This window comes from Podarcis bocagei, assembly GCF_964188305.1.
Source record: "Podarcis bocagei genome assembly, chromosome: Z".
Classification (NCBI taxonomy): domain Eukaryota; kingdom Metazoa; phylum Chordata; class Lepidosauria; order Squamata; family Lacertidae; genus Podarcis; species Podarcis bocagei.
In genome coordinates, this window is record NC_138140.1 from 39015583 (window position 1) to 39030951 (window position 15369).

At 41.7% G+C, this 15369-nt stretch overlaps 1 protein-coding gene across 2 annotated transcripts in view; it reads right to left on the bottom strand.

Annotated features, from left to right (window-relative positions):
* Positions 1-586: 586 nt before the first annotated feature.
* Positions 587-15369, bottom strand: part of PCDH11X (protocadherin 11 X-linked) — a 745920-nt gene continuing 731137 nt past the window's right edge. For both annotated transcript variants that reach the window (XM_081179390.1, XM_081179391.1), the window contains 2 exons: positions 8783-9215; positions 587-5416 (listed from right to left, as the gene is read on the bottom strand). In XM_081179390.1, coding sequence (XP_081035516.1) covers positions 8824-9215 — 392 coding nt within the window. In that variant the 3' untranslated portion in view covers positions 587-5416; positions 8783-8823. The remainder of the gene's footprint in view (positions 5417-8782; positions 9216-15369) is intronic.

The window sequence follows — 15369 nt, forward strand, 5'->3', positions numbered from 1 at the left end:
GGCAATTAGGGTGCACCATTGGCACCAAATTGAACCTCCCAGTTGGGCACAAAAGTTGCCTCAAACTCACTGCTGCCTTGCTCTGCCACATGCCAGTAAGTGGCAATGATTCCAGTGCTTAGAGGCTCGCTCTGCGTTGATTCCACCGGCCCCTTTTGCTACAACCTAATGCTACCTCAGACACCATATATATTTATTTATAATTATATATATATATATATATATATACAGAGAGAGAGAGAGACAGAGAGAGAGAGAGTCAGAGAGACAGAGAGAGTCAGTTTTCACACATTGCACAAACCAATGCAGAGTGAGGAGAAACCTATTGTTGTGCATAGATCTGTGAATCAGCTAGAAAGGAACACAGTATTATTTCCAACAAACATGTTTTAAAACAAAACCGTTCCTGGTTTTAAACATTGTTTGACACTTTGTTCATCTGAGGAAGGCAAAAAGTGCACCCCCTCCCATTTATAATATATAGTATGAAATAAATCTCTGTAGCTACACAGTATGTACTGCAGTATATAGTTTTAGGTTTCTTTTTCTTAAAAAAAATCAATTTCAGGCAAATAAAGTAAAATAAGCCAGATGACTAAATAAGATGACACAGATGGTACTGGATGATTGCTTAGATATGGTAACATGTGTAAATGTCCATGGATGTTATTGGGTACTGGCGAGAAAGACTCAGAAAGAGTCCACATATTATTATTATTTTGTATGCTAGATAATTCAGGCACAGTTGTCCTCTTCAAGTATTCTCTAGTCAAGTTAATTAAACCCATGGAGGGGGAGGGGGAGTGGCAAAGGGAAATATGCATTAGCTCTCCCTCCTCACCACCATTCCGAATGCCCTTCCCCAAAGATGGAAGGAAAACTACTTAAGCTGTTCACATTTTAAAATGAACATACAAAACCTGCATCTTCTGAAATATGTACTCTTCCCTGAAATTTGTCATGCAGAGCCCCGATCTCTCACCAAAAAGACCTGTGCCCACCCCGCAAAAGAAAGATGGCAAATGTTCGGAGAAAATGTGCACAGAAACAATTGTATTGGGGAAAACAGGACACAAAACGTGAACTGAAACACACCCATCCTTCAGAATGTACACACATTTTGCAATGCTACCCCCAAGCCAACAAACATGTACAAAAATGAACACCCTAGGGGGGGGGGACATGCTGTGCATTTATGCAAACTAGTGCAGGAAATGTGAAACTTAGCCCAAGACTGGGGACAAAAGAGGAATTGAAAAAAGCCAGAATGATTTTTTTTAAAGGGTAGGGAGCTTCCACAAGTACAGGAGTTCTCTCTCTCTCTCTCTCTCTCTGAGTTTGGAGGATTATCAGGGTGGTGATGGGGCACAACGAGCACACTTGTTTGTGCGCACAAACCCCCTCATGTGATTAATTAAAATGACTAGAGAATGCCTGAAGAGTGTGGCTTGTATTCCTCCTCTGGAGCTCTCTGTAAACACTGTAAGGGGCATATCATCCTGCATGGAATTTCTGTCAATGAAGGGAGAGATTTGTGCACCTGATGAAATGTGTACCCAGATAAGTGTTCCTCCATTCAAAATTAAAAATGAAGTAGTTATTGGTGTGAGACATCATGTAGCATGCTGGCTGTCCCTAACCCCTAACCACAGTTTTGGAAGTGGGGGAAACTATGGGAAACTTCACTGATCTATTGATGCATGCAGTTTAGTATCGCCTGCAAGGACTGGCTAGAAGCTCTCTGAAGTTTAAGGCGGGGACCTCTCTCAGCTCTAACTGGAGATGCTGGGGATTGAATATAGGACTTACTGCATGCAACACTGGTCTCTGCCACTAAGCCTAGCCCATCCAAAACAATATGGCATAAATGAGCTTTGTAGTTTCAGGGGAGGACTGAAGTGCATGGAGCTTGGCCCAGTGTGATGCATGGTGGCAGAGCCAATCTGATGCTTCTGCTGCCACATGTTGCACCAAGTCAATCTTGCTGTGCTGCACCCTTCCCCTTTCCTTCTCAGTAAGCATGTGATCCATGGTGTTAGGAAGCTAGAAGAGTAACGCTGCCCCATCAACATCATTTCACTAGCCACTACTAGTCCCCAGCACTTCCTGTTTAAAAAAGGATCAAGCAACAGATGATGAGAAGACCTGTACCTGTGCCTCAGGAGAACTGCTGCCAGACAGAGTAGGCAACACTAAGCTAGATGAACAATTATCTGACCTATGTTCCTAACCAATTAAAAAAAGGAAGAAAAATGAATGGAAGTGCACATGGAGCTTCTGAGAGCAAGTGCTCTATCTCTCTCTTTGTATGAATATAGGAGGTCATTAGCTAAGGGACATCTGTGTATGGAACAGAGATTCTACTCCCACAGTAGCTCATAGTGTTAATACTTTGCTCTCTAGTCGGTTCACATAGGCATCACTTAATGACGTCATCATGATGACTTGCACATGTGAATGAGACATCAGATTTCAATTCCACATATCTGATTGTTATCAAACCTCTCACACAGATTTTATATATATATATAATCAGAGCCTGTTTAGCTGAAGGCATCAAGAATAGAATAAGTGGGTGTTTCAAGTGTTCAAATATGAGGGCTCAAACATTTAAAAATCTCAGTTTCATGCAGAACAGGCAGCAGTTTGTTTCTACTGCTTGATTGGAACACTTGAAAAGCCTTGAGCCCCTATTGGAATGAATTGTTTTATACTGAAGATAAGCGCTACAACATAGCATCATCAGCTGTTTAGCGGTACTGAGAGAAACTTAGTTTTTATCTAAGGAGACCATTACAAATGTGTTCATTAGAATAGTAGTCTGGACTTTTGAAACCTGGGTTCAAGCCCTCACTCACTTATGTAATTCACTGGGGTGACTTGGGGCTAAAATGACATTGCTCAGTCTAACCTACCTCAAAAGGTTGTTCTAAATGTAACATCTCTTTGAGATCCTTGGAGGAAGCCTGAGATGCAGATGAAGCAATTATAATAATTAATATAATACATTATGTCATGTGCGGCCCAGAGTGTTCTACTGGAGCTGCCAAAGATAATAATAATTGCTGCCTCTCACCACCTCCTCTTTCTCCTCTTCCTCCCTGGAATGCCCAATGGTGGAGGATGGTCACATGGTAGGCAGGCAGGCAACAGAGGAAGTGGCAGTGGGCAGTGGAAGCTCAACAGCCAACAAGTTGCAAGAAGCAGTGATCAGCACACCCCATGGGGGCCGAATCTGCCACCCCTTCCAACTCTCTGGAGCCTGCTGCTTCCTCACCTTGCCTCATGGATGGTTTTATGCATATGAATGCATTAGTAGTAACCATTCAAAATGCAAGCAATCTAATCCGATAAACGGTGTTTTTCCCCAGTACTTTTAAGTCTTGATATTTAATTCTTCCTATATAGCTTAAAAGCACCATAAAGTTCATGGACACAATTTCCCCCTACCCTAATATATTGTGGCAAGACCTAGCAGGAACCATGAAGGTCTTAAAACACGTTAACTATTAACTTTTTTGTGTATTGATTTTCCATGAGAGCACTCTCAATTTGCCATTAGGAGATGAAGCCATTTAATTCTGATGGATGGGTAAAACCAGCTCAATATTTTAGCTGTTCAAGTGGATATAAGAAAGCTAGTTTGGGGAAACTTTATGTTTTACCAATGATTTTTTCATAATTTAGTAGTCTTGTCATTCTATGTCAGGGTTCAGAAGTCAATGCAGGGCTTCCTATGCCCATGGGAAATCAAAGACACCAACACATAGGTTGATGGAATCTTAGTCTGGGCTAACCTAGTTAGATGGGGGCCATATAAATAATAACATCATCATCATTATTATTTGTTGGAACAAACACTGGGTTAAATCACCTTTAAGTTCTTTTGTGCAAATCCCATAAAAATTGGACCTGCACAAGCAAGTCAAGTGAGCAGTCCACATATCTTTGAGATCTAGGTATCCCAACAGACAAAATAACCAAGCAGAATTTTCCAACATATACCACTGAACTGTGAGTTTGCATAAGAAGTAATTCTGGAGGTACTGACATTGTGGCTGAAGTAAAGTCTTGCTTCTCAACTGTAATGTAGCATATATACCCTGCCCCCCATGGATGTATTGAGAGCTTAGATCTGGTATGAAAGCTACATGCTTGTTATAATTTGGGAGAGAAGTTTCAACAACCACTCGTTTCTTATCAGGTGCAGACATTTAGGTCACCTATAAGCCCGCTTCAAGCACTAGAAAGAGGGCTACATGGGAGGTGGGTTGTAGTGGGATGAGTGTGATAGCACCACCCACTCCTCTAGCAACATTTTCCTTGCCTTCCTTGTGTGGTAAGAGACTATTTGCAGTGAGAGCCTTATAATTCCATGGAGGTTCATAGCACATTTGAGAACCCCAGTTATGCAAAAGGTTCTAAAAGGTGTTGGCAGCCTCCACGGATATAAAAAGCTCTCCAGCACAGTCTGTCACCTTCTACAAGCTGAAAAGCTTGGTTGGATTTGCTAGGCTTGCCTTTAAATGCAAACTCAATCAACTTTCTCTCCCCCCCCCCCCGCCAATAGGGCATATAAACAATATTTTGTAAGATTAACTTTTTTTAAAATGGAAGAAGTAAACTTTAAACTTAACAATTATGTGTGCATGTGCATGATCAAGGCCTATGTCGACTATTTTCTAAAACAACAAAGAAGCTTTTCCTTTTTCTTTTAAATACAAAGCGAACACTGAAGACTTAAGTGAAGGTTTCCTGGAACCAAAGCTGCTTTCTGATTGATTTGTCAAAGTATTTACTGTGCTTGAATTGGTGTTGAGTCGTTGTGTCAGTATCTAAAGCATTAACATGTATCCCAGAATTTACATGCAGTGAGCCCTATCTCAGACAAAGCATTTTGTGGGGTTAGGGAAAGATACACAATAACATAGCCTGAGCTTTATATGAATTAAATGCAACTGGAAAGTTAAAAGTGAAACTTCTCTTGTAATTATTATTATTATTATTAGTATTACTTTACATTACATGTTAAAAGCAAAATGTGTTCAGAATAACAGTGGGGATAATAAAGCTACTTATAGTTGCTGAGGGCAATACAGAGAAACTCTGTTAGCATTCATTGGAACCCTCAGCAACAGGAATTTCAATAAATTTACAAGCCATTTTATATTACAGTAATTATACACACAGAGGTTTGCTCATAAGTTACAGATTTTAAAGTTACATTGATGAGCCTACATGAAGTTCTTTTCACGGGAAAAGATTCTCCTTCTTTTTTCAATCACACTTTGCTTCCTTCTCTCCATCAAATTTCGATTGTCTGTGGTAAAGTAAAATTGGAGCTAGGAAAGCTGTTCGATTGTGTTACAGACAGGTTATTTGGTTGCAGAATGTACAAGACTGCAGGAATCAAAGGCTAGGGAGAAAGAAAAAGGAAGTGGATCAGGACTCTTTCATATTAAAAAAAAGGAAGAAGACATATTTTCTGTACCCGGTATAGCCTTTACTCGCTATTCATTATACTGTATATGAAAACTAGCACACAGAGATCAGTCATGAATGTCTAATCTCCTCTGGTACATCACCTTGAGCTGCTACAGAATAACGTTAACAAGGGGGACTTCATAATTACATCCATCAAACATTTGCTTCCTGGTCCTCTCATTCTTTAGACTAATGCCAGTGATTTGCTTCAGCATAGACTGAGCAAAAAATGCCAAGAATTATTTTGCCTAATGGCTTTTGCATACAGCGTGTGAAGTTACAGAGTGAAACCTACAGGAACTGACAACATACATTCACTACCACAATGTCGTCTCCTAGAGGATACTTGCTTACCACCAAGAGGCACAACACAGGCCCATGCAGAGAGTGGGGGGTGGGGGAGGGCAATCAGTTACACTTGCCCTGGGCCTCAGAGGGCTAAGCTGGTTGGGCCCCCCAGCAGGGACCAGCTGCTTTTTTTTTTGTTTTAGTTTTTAATCTAAGTCTAACAAGACTTGGGACTTGGGCCTCATATAAGCTCTGCATGGGCCAGGCACAACACAACTCATAAAGGTCTAACTATTTGATAGGGGAATCGAGGGGCATAAGAATAGTTAGGAATCTTTATAGCCACCCACAGAGACATAATATACAGCAGAGCTGGGGGATTCTTTTTTCAGCTGAAGGGAAGCATTCCTGTGTGGGCAAACTTCAAAGAAGACGGGGGGGGGGGCTGGCCAGTGATGCATAGGGTGAAAGGCAACATGTAGGTGGACCCAGACACAAAAGTGTACAGAGCAACAAGTGTGGCTCTTACATTATTTCAGCAGGCTACACTCCAGCTGTGCAAATGTCAGAGGTTTCTACACCCTGCATGCACATCTCTCCACCTATCCTCTGTCACAGTTCAGGGACATATTCCACTCAGGAAAAAGCACATGAGCATGTAGCCTTGGTCTGGTGGTGGTGGGGTATGACCAGAGGAGATGGGTGTGGCCTGATGGGGAAACACAGCATTGGGGAAAGTTACAAGGGCCAGAAAGGCTGGAATGGTGCTTTGAACTTCCAGGTCTGAGGTTCTGCACCCCTGATCTTGTGTGTGTGTGTGTGTGTGTGTGTGTGTGTGTGTGTGTGTGTGTGTGTGTGACTTCAAGCAGTCATACTCCAAAATAAGGTAGGTTATGTCTTGGTTTGGGGATGTTTTGCTGATCAAAACTATACTTGTGAAAATAATACGTGAAAAAGTGGAAGATAAGAGGTATATTGTCTCCTGTATGATAATCTGAAATGTCTTGTTGCTTCCCCTGCCTAAAGCTAGAATCCCAACCCCACTTAACTAGCGTAGTTCAATAAGACTTACGTATGTCTCAGAAGACATGGTTAGGATTGTGCTGTAAAAGGTTTAATGGTACTCTCCTCCAAGTTGGCTAGCTTGGGTTCTTTATTGCTCTGTCCTGGTTTGTAGGTTTGTTAATTTTGTTGGGGAAATGTTTGGGGGTGAAAAGGGGAAATCCCCCTGCCAGGGGCTATTTATACTTCCGCTTATTCACCACATGTTGTAAACCTGATGGTGTCATGGCACCTTGCAGCCTGTCAGAGGAACAGTTATGTGAAAAAGTCAAGGAGGGCAAAAGAAGCTAATAATCAGTTTGAATGCCAGGGAGGGGACATTTGATTCTATATTGCCCCCTCTTTTCCCCCAGATTGCTGCTACAAAGCAAATCAGATACTAGAAGGTATAGTCCTTCCTCACACCCATTCAGAATAAAATATTTCCCTCCTTAATGTTTCACATAACAAAATCGGAATGACTGCTTATCGCGGTAACACCATCACATTCACACTGTGACCTTGTTTGGGCTGAGATCTAGGCCCCACCTGCACTATAAATGTTAAGCATTATCATACTGCTTTAAATACTCAATAATCTTGGGAATGGTAGTTCATTTACGATGCTGGAGTTGTTAGTAGACCCCTATTCCTCTTACAGAACTATAATTCCCAGAGGGAAGAAGGTTTGACTATTAAACCACCCTGGCAATTGAAGCTCTGTGAGGGGAATAGGGGAGGTCTCTTAACAATGCTCGGCACACTTTAACAAACCACATTTCCGGGGGGGGGGGGGTTGTGTGGGGGGGGGGGAGAACCATGCTCATTTAAAGTGGCACAGTACCGCTTTACATGCATAGTGCAGATGGGGCCCATGCCATTGTGCTTTTTTAAATGGCATGCGGAGCTGCAGGATATCACACACACACACACACACACACACACACACAAAATGTGCTCCCCAGGTGGACCCCCCATTTTTTTTTATATATATAAAAATCTTCCCTCTCCACACCTCATCACCAGTTTCTCAGTGATAGCTTTGCAGCACAGGTAGGATAGAGGAAACAACGCATCAAAATTCCCTGCAGTTTGCAAGGCTGGAAGAGACCGATCTATTGCAACCCTTTGTGATACCACACCAGCCCTTCCTCTCCTAAATGTCTTTGCCCTTCTTCGCTTACAAACCCAGCACTAAGCAAGATGCCCTGATCAAGCCAGAAGATACTGGACATTGTAGGTGTGTGTTCCCTGGGCTACGGTGGAGAATAAATTTATTGCACATTTAATGCAATATTGCAAAGGCTCAGATCTCTTCAGGTGCTTCAAGTGCATGTGAACAGATCACTTTTGTTTGTTTGTTTTAAACAGTTTATACCACCCTTCATCATTTTAGTTTTCTGGAAGGCACATGCTATATTGTGGGTTGCATGTACCATACCACCCCTTCCTAATGTTTCCCCTTTTGGAACTCACCAACATAACAGGAATACTCTACTTTCCATTTTTAGTTCCCTCATGAAGAATTGCAAGGCTCTGTCATGAGTATGCTTAATAATTATACTGGGTGTTCATTATTATTATTATTATTATTATTCTGTACAAGTTAAAAGTATGACCTGAAAGCAAAGAGTTTATCCTAAAGTTCTCCTCTTTGACGGTTGCTGAGCAGATCTTTTCCAAAACTCGCTGTCACTTCTATCAAAAAAGGGATACCAGCCTTGTCTTTAAATGATATTTTGTGTCATGACAGCTCATTGGGGAAAGAATCACACTTTTTTGTTTCCTTTTTTCCTTTTGTTTTTTGCATACTGTTATATACTGATTAAGCTGAATTTCCTTTAACTTGTTACTTAGGATAGAGGTCTTCAGCTTCAACTCAGAATTCTTATATACATGAATATTAACAAACCTGAATAGGTTTGCATATGCATTATAATTGTGTTAAGCTGTGCCTATATACACTCACACTTTAAAGCCCGAAATAGCTTGATTTGTCAAGGTATGCCTTTATAGTTGGTGCTCATGGATCAAAGTAGCGTTCTTCCCAGATATGGAGGCTGCCTGGGCCGGGATGAAGTTTGCAAGAGGAATGACTTTGACTGGGTCTTCACTGGTGCAGTGTCTTTCGCAGGTGTTGTAGAACTGAGGCCTGGGTCCTCCTTGGCCTTTGTCAGTATCATCCTTCGGAAGGGGCCTTCCGAGGGTGTGCCTTCCCTCTGGCATGGCTCCACACCCCCATCCTTGCTGGAAGCCGAATGCTGGCAAAGGAGGGTTGGATTGCTGGTACTGTGTCAGGGAAGGAGGCATCCAGCAATTGTCAGAATGGCCAAGGATGAGACATTCTTGTGTGCAGGTTTCAGAAGCTTCAGCAAGAGCTTTTTGGAGGTTCACTTCAATAGCTTAAAAAGAAAAGAGAAGAAGATTAGGTGTCATTTAAGAATATTTATTTCTTGTAGAACAGGGGTGGGGCCCTCCAGATGTTGCTGGACTCCAACTTCCATCGTTCTTGAGAACTGGTTATGCCAGCTATGACTCATGGGAGTTAGGAGTCCAGCAACAGTGAGAGGAACACAAGTTCTCCATTCCTGATGAATTCTATTTGTGATGTTCTGGGGTAACAAGTTTCAGAACACTAGTCAACTGAATAACTCTTTAGCTTTATTGTAATTATACATGTATGATTTCATTAACTATGGACATTTATAGCAACATAGGAAGCCACTTTATACTGAATCAATCCATTGCACTTTCTAGTTCAATACTGTCTACTCCGACTGGCACCAACCCACTGGGTGTTCAGATAGGGAGCTCTCCCAGCCCTACCAGGAGATGCTAGAGAGGGAATCTGAAGCCTGCTTCATGTGGGATAACCAGTCTCAGGTTAACCAGTCTCATATAACAACGTGCTTAAGTCTAATTAATGCATGAAGGGATCAATACCATAGAGCATGCTGCCCTGCCAGGCTTAGCTAAGTCACTTCCCTCAACTAGAGAGGAACTACTGGTAGTAATCAAGCCTTTGTTCTCTCCAGTCTACCTGAGAAGCTCAGCATGTGCAGATGTTTGAGCTAGAGGCTCCAGCTCACCCCTCTTGGCTCTCACCAGCCATTCTTTAGTTCCTCTACCAGTAATTTAGGAACTTTCATCACTTTGTAACTAAGCCAAGTTTTACTGCCTGTGCAGCTTTCTGAAGCCCAAGAATCTAGCCTTTGGAAAGTTTGTAAGTATTTTTTTGTTTGTTTGTTTAAAAAAAGTTATCAAAAATGTGGTCTTTTTCGTTTGCTGGTGGAAGAAGGGAAATAGCACCATTCTGAATCAGATGAGTTGAACTCCACCCACCACAGAATTACACTTCCTATAACTTTCAGCACACCAAAAAAGAGAGAATTATTTTCACTCTTCGTGTTTTCATGGTCTCTTCATTTAGGTGCTTTTTGTATTTGCATCAAATACAAAGATATCTTTTTGAAGGCAGAGTATGAAGTCTTAAGCTTTGATGCTATGGATAACACAGTTGTCCACTGTTGTAGAAGCAACCTGCAGACATAATGCAACATGCTCTATATCTCTGTATATACACAGAAACTAGGAATGCACATTGAATTTACATGATTCCCTAATTGCAAAGTAGAACTAGATACTTCAGGGGTCAGACTTACATTTAAATAGGATTTTTAACACTCTTAAACATACAGTAGGGAGGGCATGCACACCCTGAAAACCACACTGCAGAAAACTAAATTGAACCTTCTGTTAACCAGATGGGGAGCAGAGAGTTCAATCCTGCTGGGTGTTGCTGTGTCAATATGTTCCCCACAGGTAACACCCTGGCTAAGTAGACCCCTGCAGTCAGCAGGACTCGGTTTGTGAGTGGAGAGTGCACTAGTGCTGGGATATGCTTCACCAGTGCATTCACATTTGACTATGGATAGCTATGGTGACTCTACCCATGAAAAAGAGGATGTGTCCTGGAAAAAGAGTACATATGGCAACTCTGCATAAACTTTGGTTTAAACCCTGATTTTGTTTTTTGTGAAACAGCCTTTTTGTCTGAATGATGTTGCTCAGTGACTCAGATCTGCTTCATTCCCCCACCTTCCTCCATGCTGAGTTCTAGGAGCAGAGCCAGCCTAGCCAAGAGGCAAGATGAGGCAACAAAGCAGTAGATTGGGCCTCCAAGGAATACATCACCCACTGCTGCAGCAACAAAGGCTATGGTATACTCCTTGGAGGACGGATCTGCCACCTCCTTGGCAGCAACCCCACGCCTCTTCTACAGTGGCATGTCACTGGTGGTCTCCTCCCCACCTTGTCTCCAATGTAGATCTTTCTTCCTCCCTTGTTCCTGATGTAGTTGCTCACTCACCCATTCTTCCCTACTCCAGAACCATTTTGTGGTTCACATCAGGTGCCAAAATGTCTTGAACTGGCCCTGTCTATGACGGCAACATAGAGACAAGAGGGGAGGAAGCTGACAAGCTGTGCCAGACCCTGAACAGGTTGCAAGTAGGAAGGAATAGGTGGGGACTGGCTAAAGGCAGACTGGGGTTGGTGGAGAAGTGCTCCATGCATCTTAATGAGTATAATGCAACCACCCATATGGGCATGGCTCCCCACATTTGTTCTTAGTCTTTCATTCTCTGTCTCTTTCCAGAATCTATTTTCACTGTGAGGTAGAAGAAAAAGAAGAAAGTCTGCAGGATAATATACCTGCTGTGACTCTATTTTATAGCTACAGTACACATACCTGATCAAACTACCACATTATTTGCAGAGTCAGGGCAAAGCGGAATTTCCTGGGTTTTAAGTACTATTGTCTCTCTTTTTTTGTTTTTATGTCGATCACACACAGACACAGTAAAAGTACACATCCTGTTCTTATTTGAACTCCAAATTGCTTTGGGGAGCAAACAGTGGGATCATATTTGTTTAATTTGTCTGCCCCAGAAATAAGAACTCCCCCCCCCCTTTAAGGCTGTCAGGTGAATTCCTGTCTCCTCAAATATACAGATCTGAGTTTGACTTACAAGCATAGCAGTTTAAAGGCTTTTATTCATTGTTCATCAGCCTGTATCACTTGTAGGTTAAAAGAGTTTTCAGTAATTATATATAGAAGTGGAGTGTGGGAGAAGAATCAAGGTTGTTGCAGTATTGCCAGTAGCTATCCTTGAGGTTCTTTTTTTGTTTTTTTTTAAAATCACTTAACCCAATTGACTTCTCTAAATCTTTCTTCTTATCCATCGAGGGAGGCTTTTATCAGAGACAAAAGTCAGATACAGCAAGCATAAATGGGGATCGAGATATGATTATCCATGAGGAATAATAGTAGATAGTAGAACAAAGAGGCTGGTAAAGCATTCTTGCTTTCCTGTGATGTAAAAGGAACAGAAACCCCACAAATTAAGCAGATTTGATAGCTGCTGCCCTTGGAAATGCCATAGAGATCACAAAGATGCACATGAATCATTTTGCTTGGACCCAGTGTGTTTTGTGTCAGGACATAGTTCCTCAGGGGCAATTGAACCAGTTTCTTCAAAGCAACAGCTCAAACAGCCTTGCAATCTGCCTGGCAAAGAAAATGGAGTGCATCCATCTAAGTTACAGTAAACCAGTGGAAATTAATGGACCTACATTACATCCATTCCTTTCAATGGGTCTGCTCCAAGTATAACTAATGTTGGTTATGACAGGTGCCCAGTGTCTGGGATAATATATATATTGTCCAGCACTTTCTCCAAAGAGGGCAGTATACAGTACCTGGTTCTAATGTATCCACTCATTTATTCACACAACAACCCAGCAAAGGTAGGTTTGACTGATAAACAGTGCCTTGGCCAAGTACACTGATATATTACACCACTATTTCATTTAAAAAATCAATGTGGTTTGAAATAATAGCACATAAAACCATTAGATAGATAGATGATAGATAGATAGATGAAAGATAGATAGATGATAGATAGATAGATAGATAGATAGATAGATGATAGATAGATAGATGATAGATAGATAGATAGATAGATAGATGATAGATAGATAGATAGATAGATAGATAGAGAGAGAGATAGATAGATAGATAGATAGATAGATAGATAGATATGTTAAAATCAAACAATTAACTATTGTGGAAAGAGGTGTTCCTGGTTGCTTGCATAGGCTTGACAGAATAGAAAGGTTTTCAGCAGATTCAGCTACCTCTCTACCAGCAGAGTACAGTGGGACCTTGGTTCTTGTATGGCTTAGTTGTCGAACAAATCGTCTCCCAAATGCCTCAAACCCTGAAGTAAGTGTTCCGGTTTGTGAAAGTTTTTCAGGAGCTGAACATCCAACATGGCTTCCGCTTGAGTGCAGGAGGCTCCTGCAGCCAATCAGAAGCAGCACCTTGATTTTCGAATGGTTGCAGGAGTCCATCAGACTCCCAGAATTCGAGAACCAAGGTACCACTGTATTCTGTAATACTGGGCCAATGACACTAAAGTCTCTACTTATTGTTATGAAGTGAATCTTGCCAACTCAAGGAATGACCAGTGACGCACCTGCAGATGATCTTAGTGATCAAGCTGGGATATAAGAGCTCAGGTGATCCCTGAGGTACCATGGACCTAAGTTGTTTAGGGCTTTGCAAATTAATACAAGAACCCTGAACCTGGCTCAGTAGTAGATGGACTTCCGGTACAGGTGTTTTAACAATGGTGTTCCGTGCTGTTGCCTAGATGCACCCATCAGTCTGACTGTTGCATTCTGCACCAGCTGAAGTTTCTGAACCAGACCCAAGGTCAGCCCCATGTAGAGCACATTACCGTAATATAGACTTGAGGTTATCAACACATGGACTACAATGGTCAGGCTATCCCTGTCCAGGAACAGCCATAGCTGGTGAACCAATTGAAGCTGCTAGAAGGTACTTAGTGAGATGGATGGCGGAGGTGATATTTGAAGCCTAGACTCCTCAGAGCTCATCTGACACTAGACTTGTTCACACATTACAATGAAGACAAGTTAAAGCTGTCTCTAAAAGCTGGGCCATGGCTTAGTGTTAGAGCATTTAATTTGCATGCAGATGTTCCCAGTTTTAAGCCCTGGAATCTGCAGCTGGGGCTAAGAGAGAACCCTGCCTGCAATACAGGAGAGTCACTAACACTCAGTGCAGTGCATTTAATACTTTGCTAGATGGACCAATCATCTGACTCATGGCTTCCAATGTTCCTACACGTTTATAAGTGTTGGCGTTAAAGATGATACACTAACTGGTTTGAACAGCTCAACTATTGTATACACAGACTGAACACTGCATGTGAACAATTGTATGATTACACAGCTGATATTTTTGTGCACACAGGGACACGGAAAGTACACTTGATAAACACAGCATGTGAACACATCTACTCTAGTCAAGCAGCATATATTTTGTCCAAGATTTAATAGTCACATTGAAATCAATTGGGCAAATATACAATAAATGTGCATGAAGCCTAGGCAGCTATATATGTTCTTAACTTTCCTATTGATTACAGTTGAAGAACTAAACACAAACACACACACACACACACACACACACACACACACACACACACACAGGCTCTGGTGTAGCCTATCAATATGGAACATCTGTCCTCTTTTACAAGCCAGGGAATTATCTGCATGCATTCTGGAAAATCCCTGTGTGTCCCCATGGAACTGTTCTATTAATGAAAAATGGGCCACTCCTGTGCTGCTGAGATTTTGAATCATAGTATAGCTGCCTGTTTGCAACTGAAAAAAGAAAGAAAAGAAAACACTAGAAAAATCACTTAAACACAGTGAATTTTCCTTAGTGTTGTGTAATGCGAAATGTTCAGTCTAGCTAAGTCTCCTCAACAAAAGCCAACACAGAGTTTGACACACTTCTGGATGGGAGCCATCCAACCTTCCTTCGCACCCACTCTTATTTCATCACAAAGCAAGCAACAATTAGCACACAATTAAGCAAATTGCCATAATTATGCCATTGCTGTTCTACTTTTCATATTTCCCCAACACAGTACATATATGAATACATGGCTGGCGGGCCAGCATCATTCGTTCGGCAGCCCAGAAGTGGCTCTCTCAATTGCTGGAACATTTCTTATTAAACAGCTCCAGCAGCACATTGCAGTCTTATCTGCTCAGCAGGAAGTTGCTCAAGTGATGCCGATGACAAGCTTAAACTGCTCATGTCAGCCAATAGCTAATAAGGAATATGCCGGTTTCTTGCTAGAGGTTGTACTCCTGTCCATGCGGGAAGTGTGGCCTAATGTGAGGAAATTATGGCTCAGAATTACTCTGGTGGCCTGAAGTAGCCACTTGGGTACCATAATTTAGCAGCTTTAGCTATGTAAGAGACCCGAAATGACAGTAAAAATGAAGAACAAAGTAGAAGTCGTCTGTTAGTATAAGTCGGGTTGCTTTAATGAGGTCAGTACCAAGACACTTTAATGTAGAACCCCTAAAATGATTGCTGTTATAATATACTCTACCTTTTTTTTTCTTTTTTTCTTTTCTTTTTGGTTTAATAATAAAATGCCTTTGGGAACA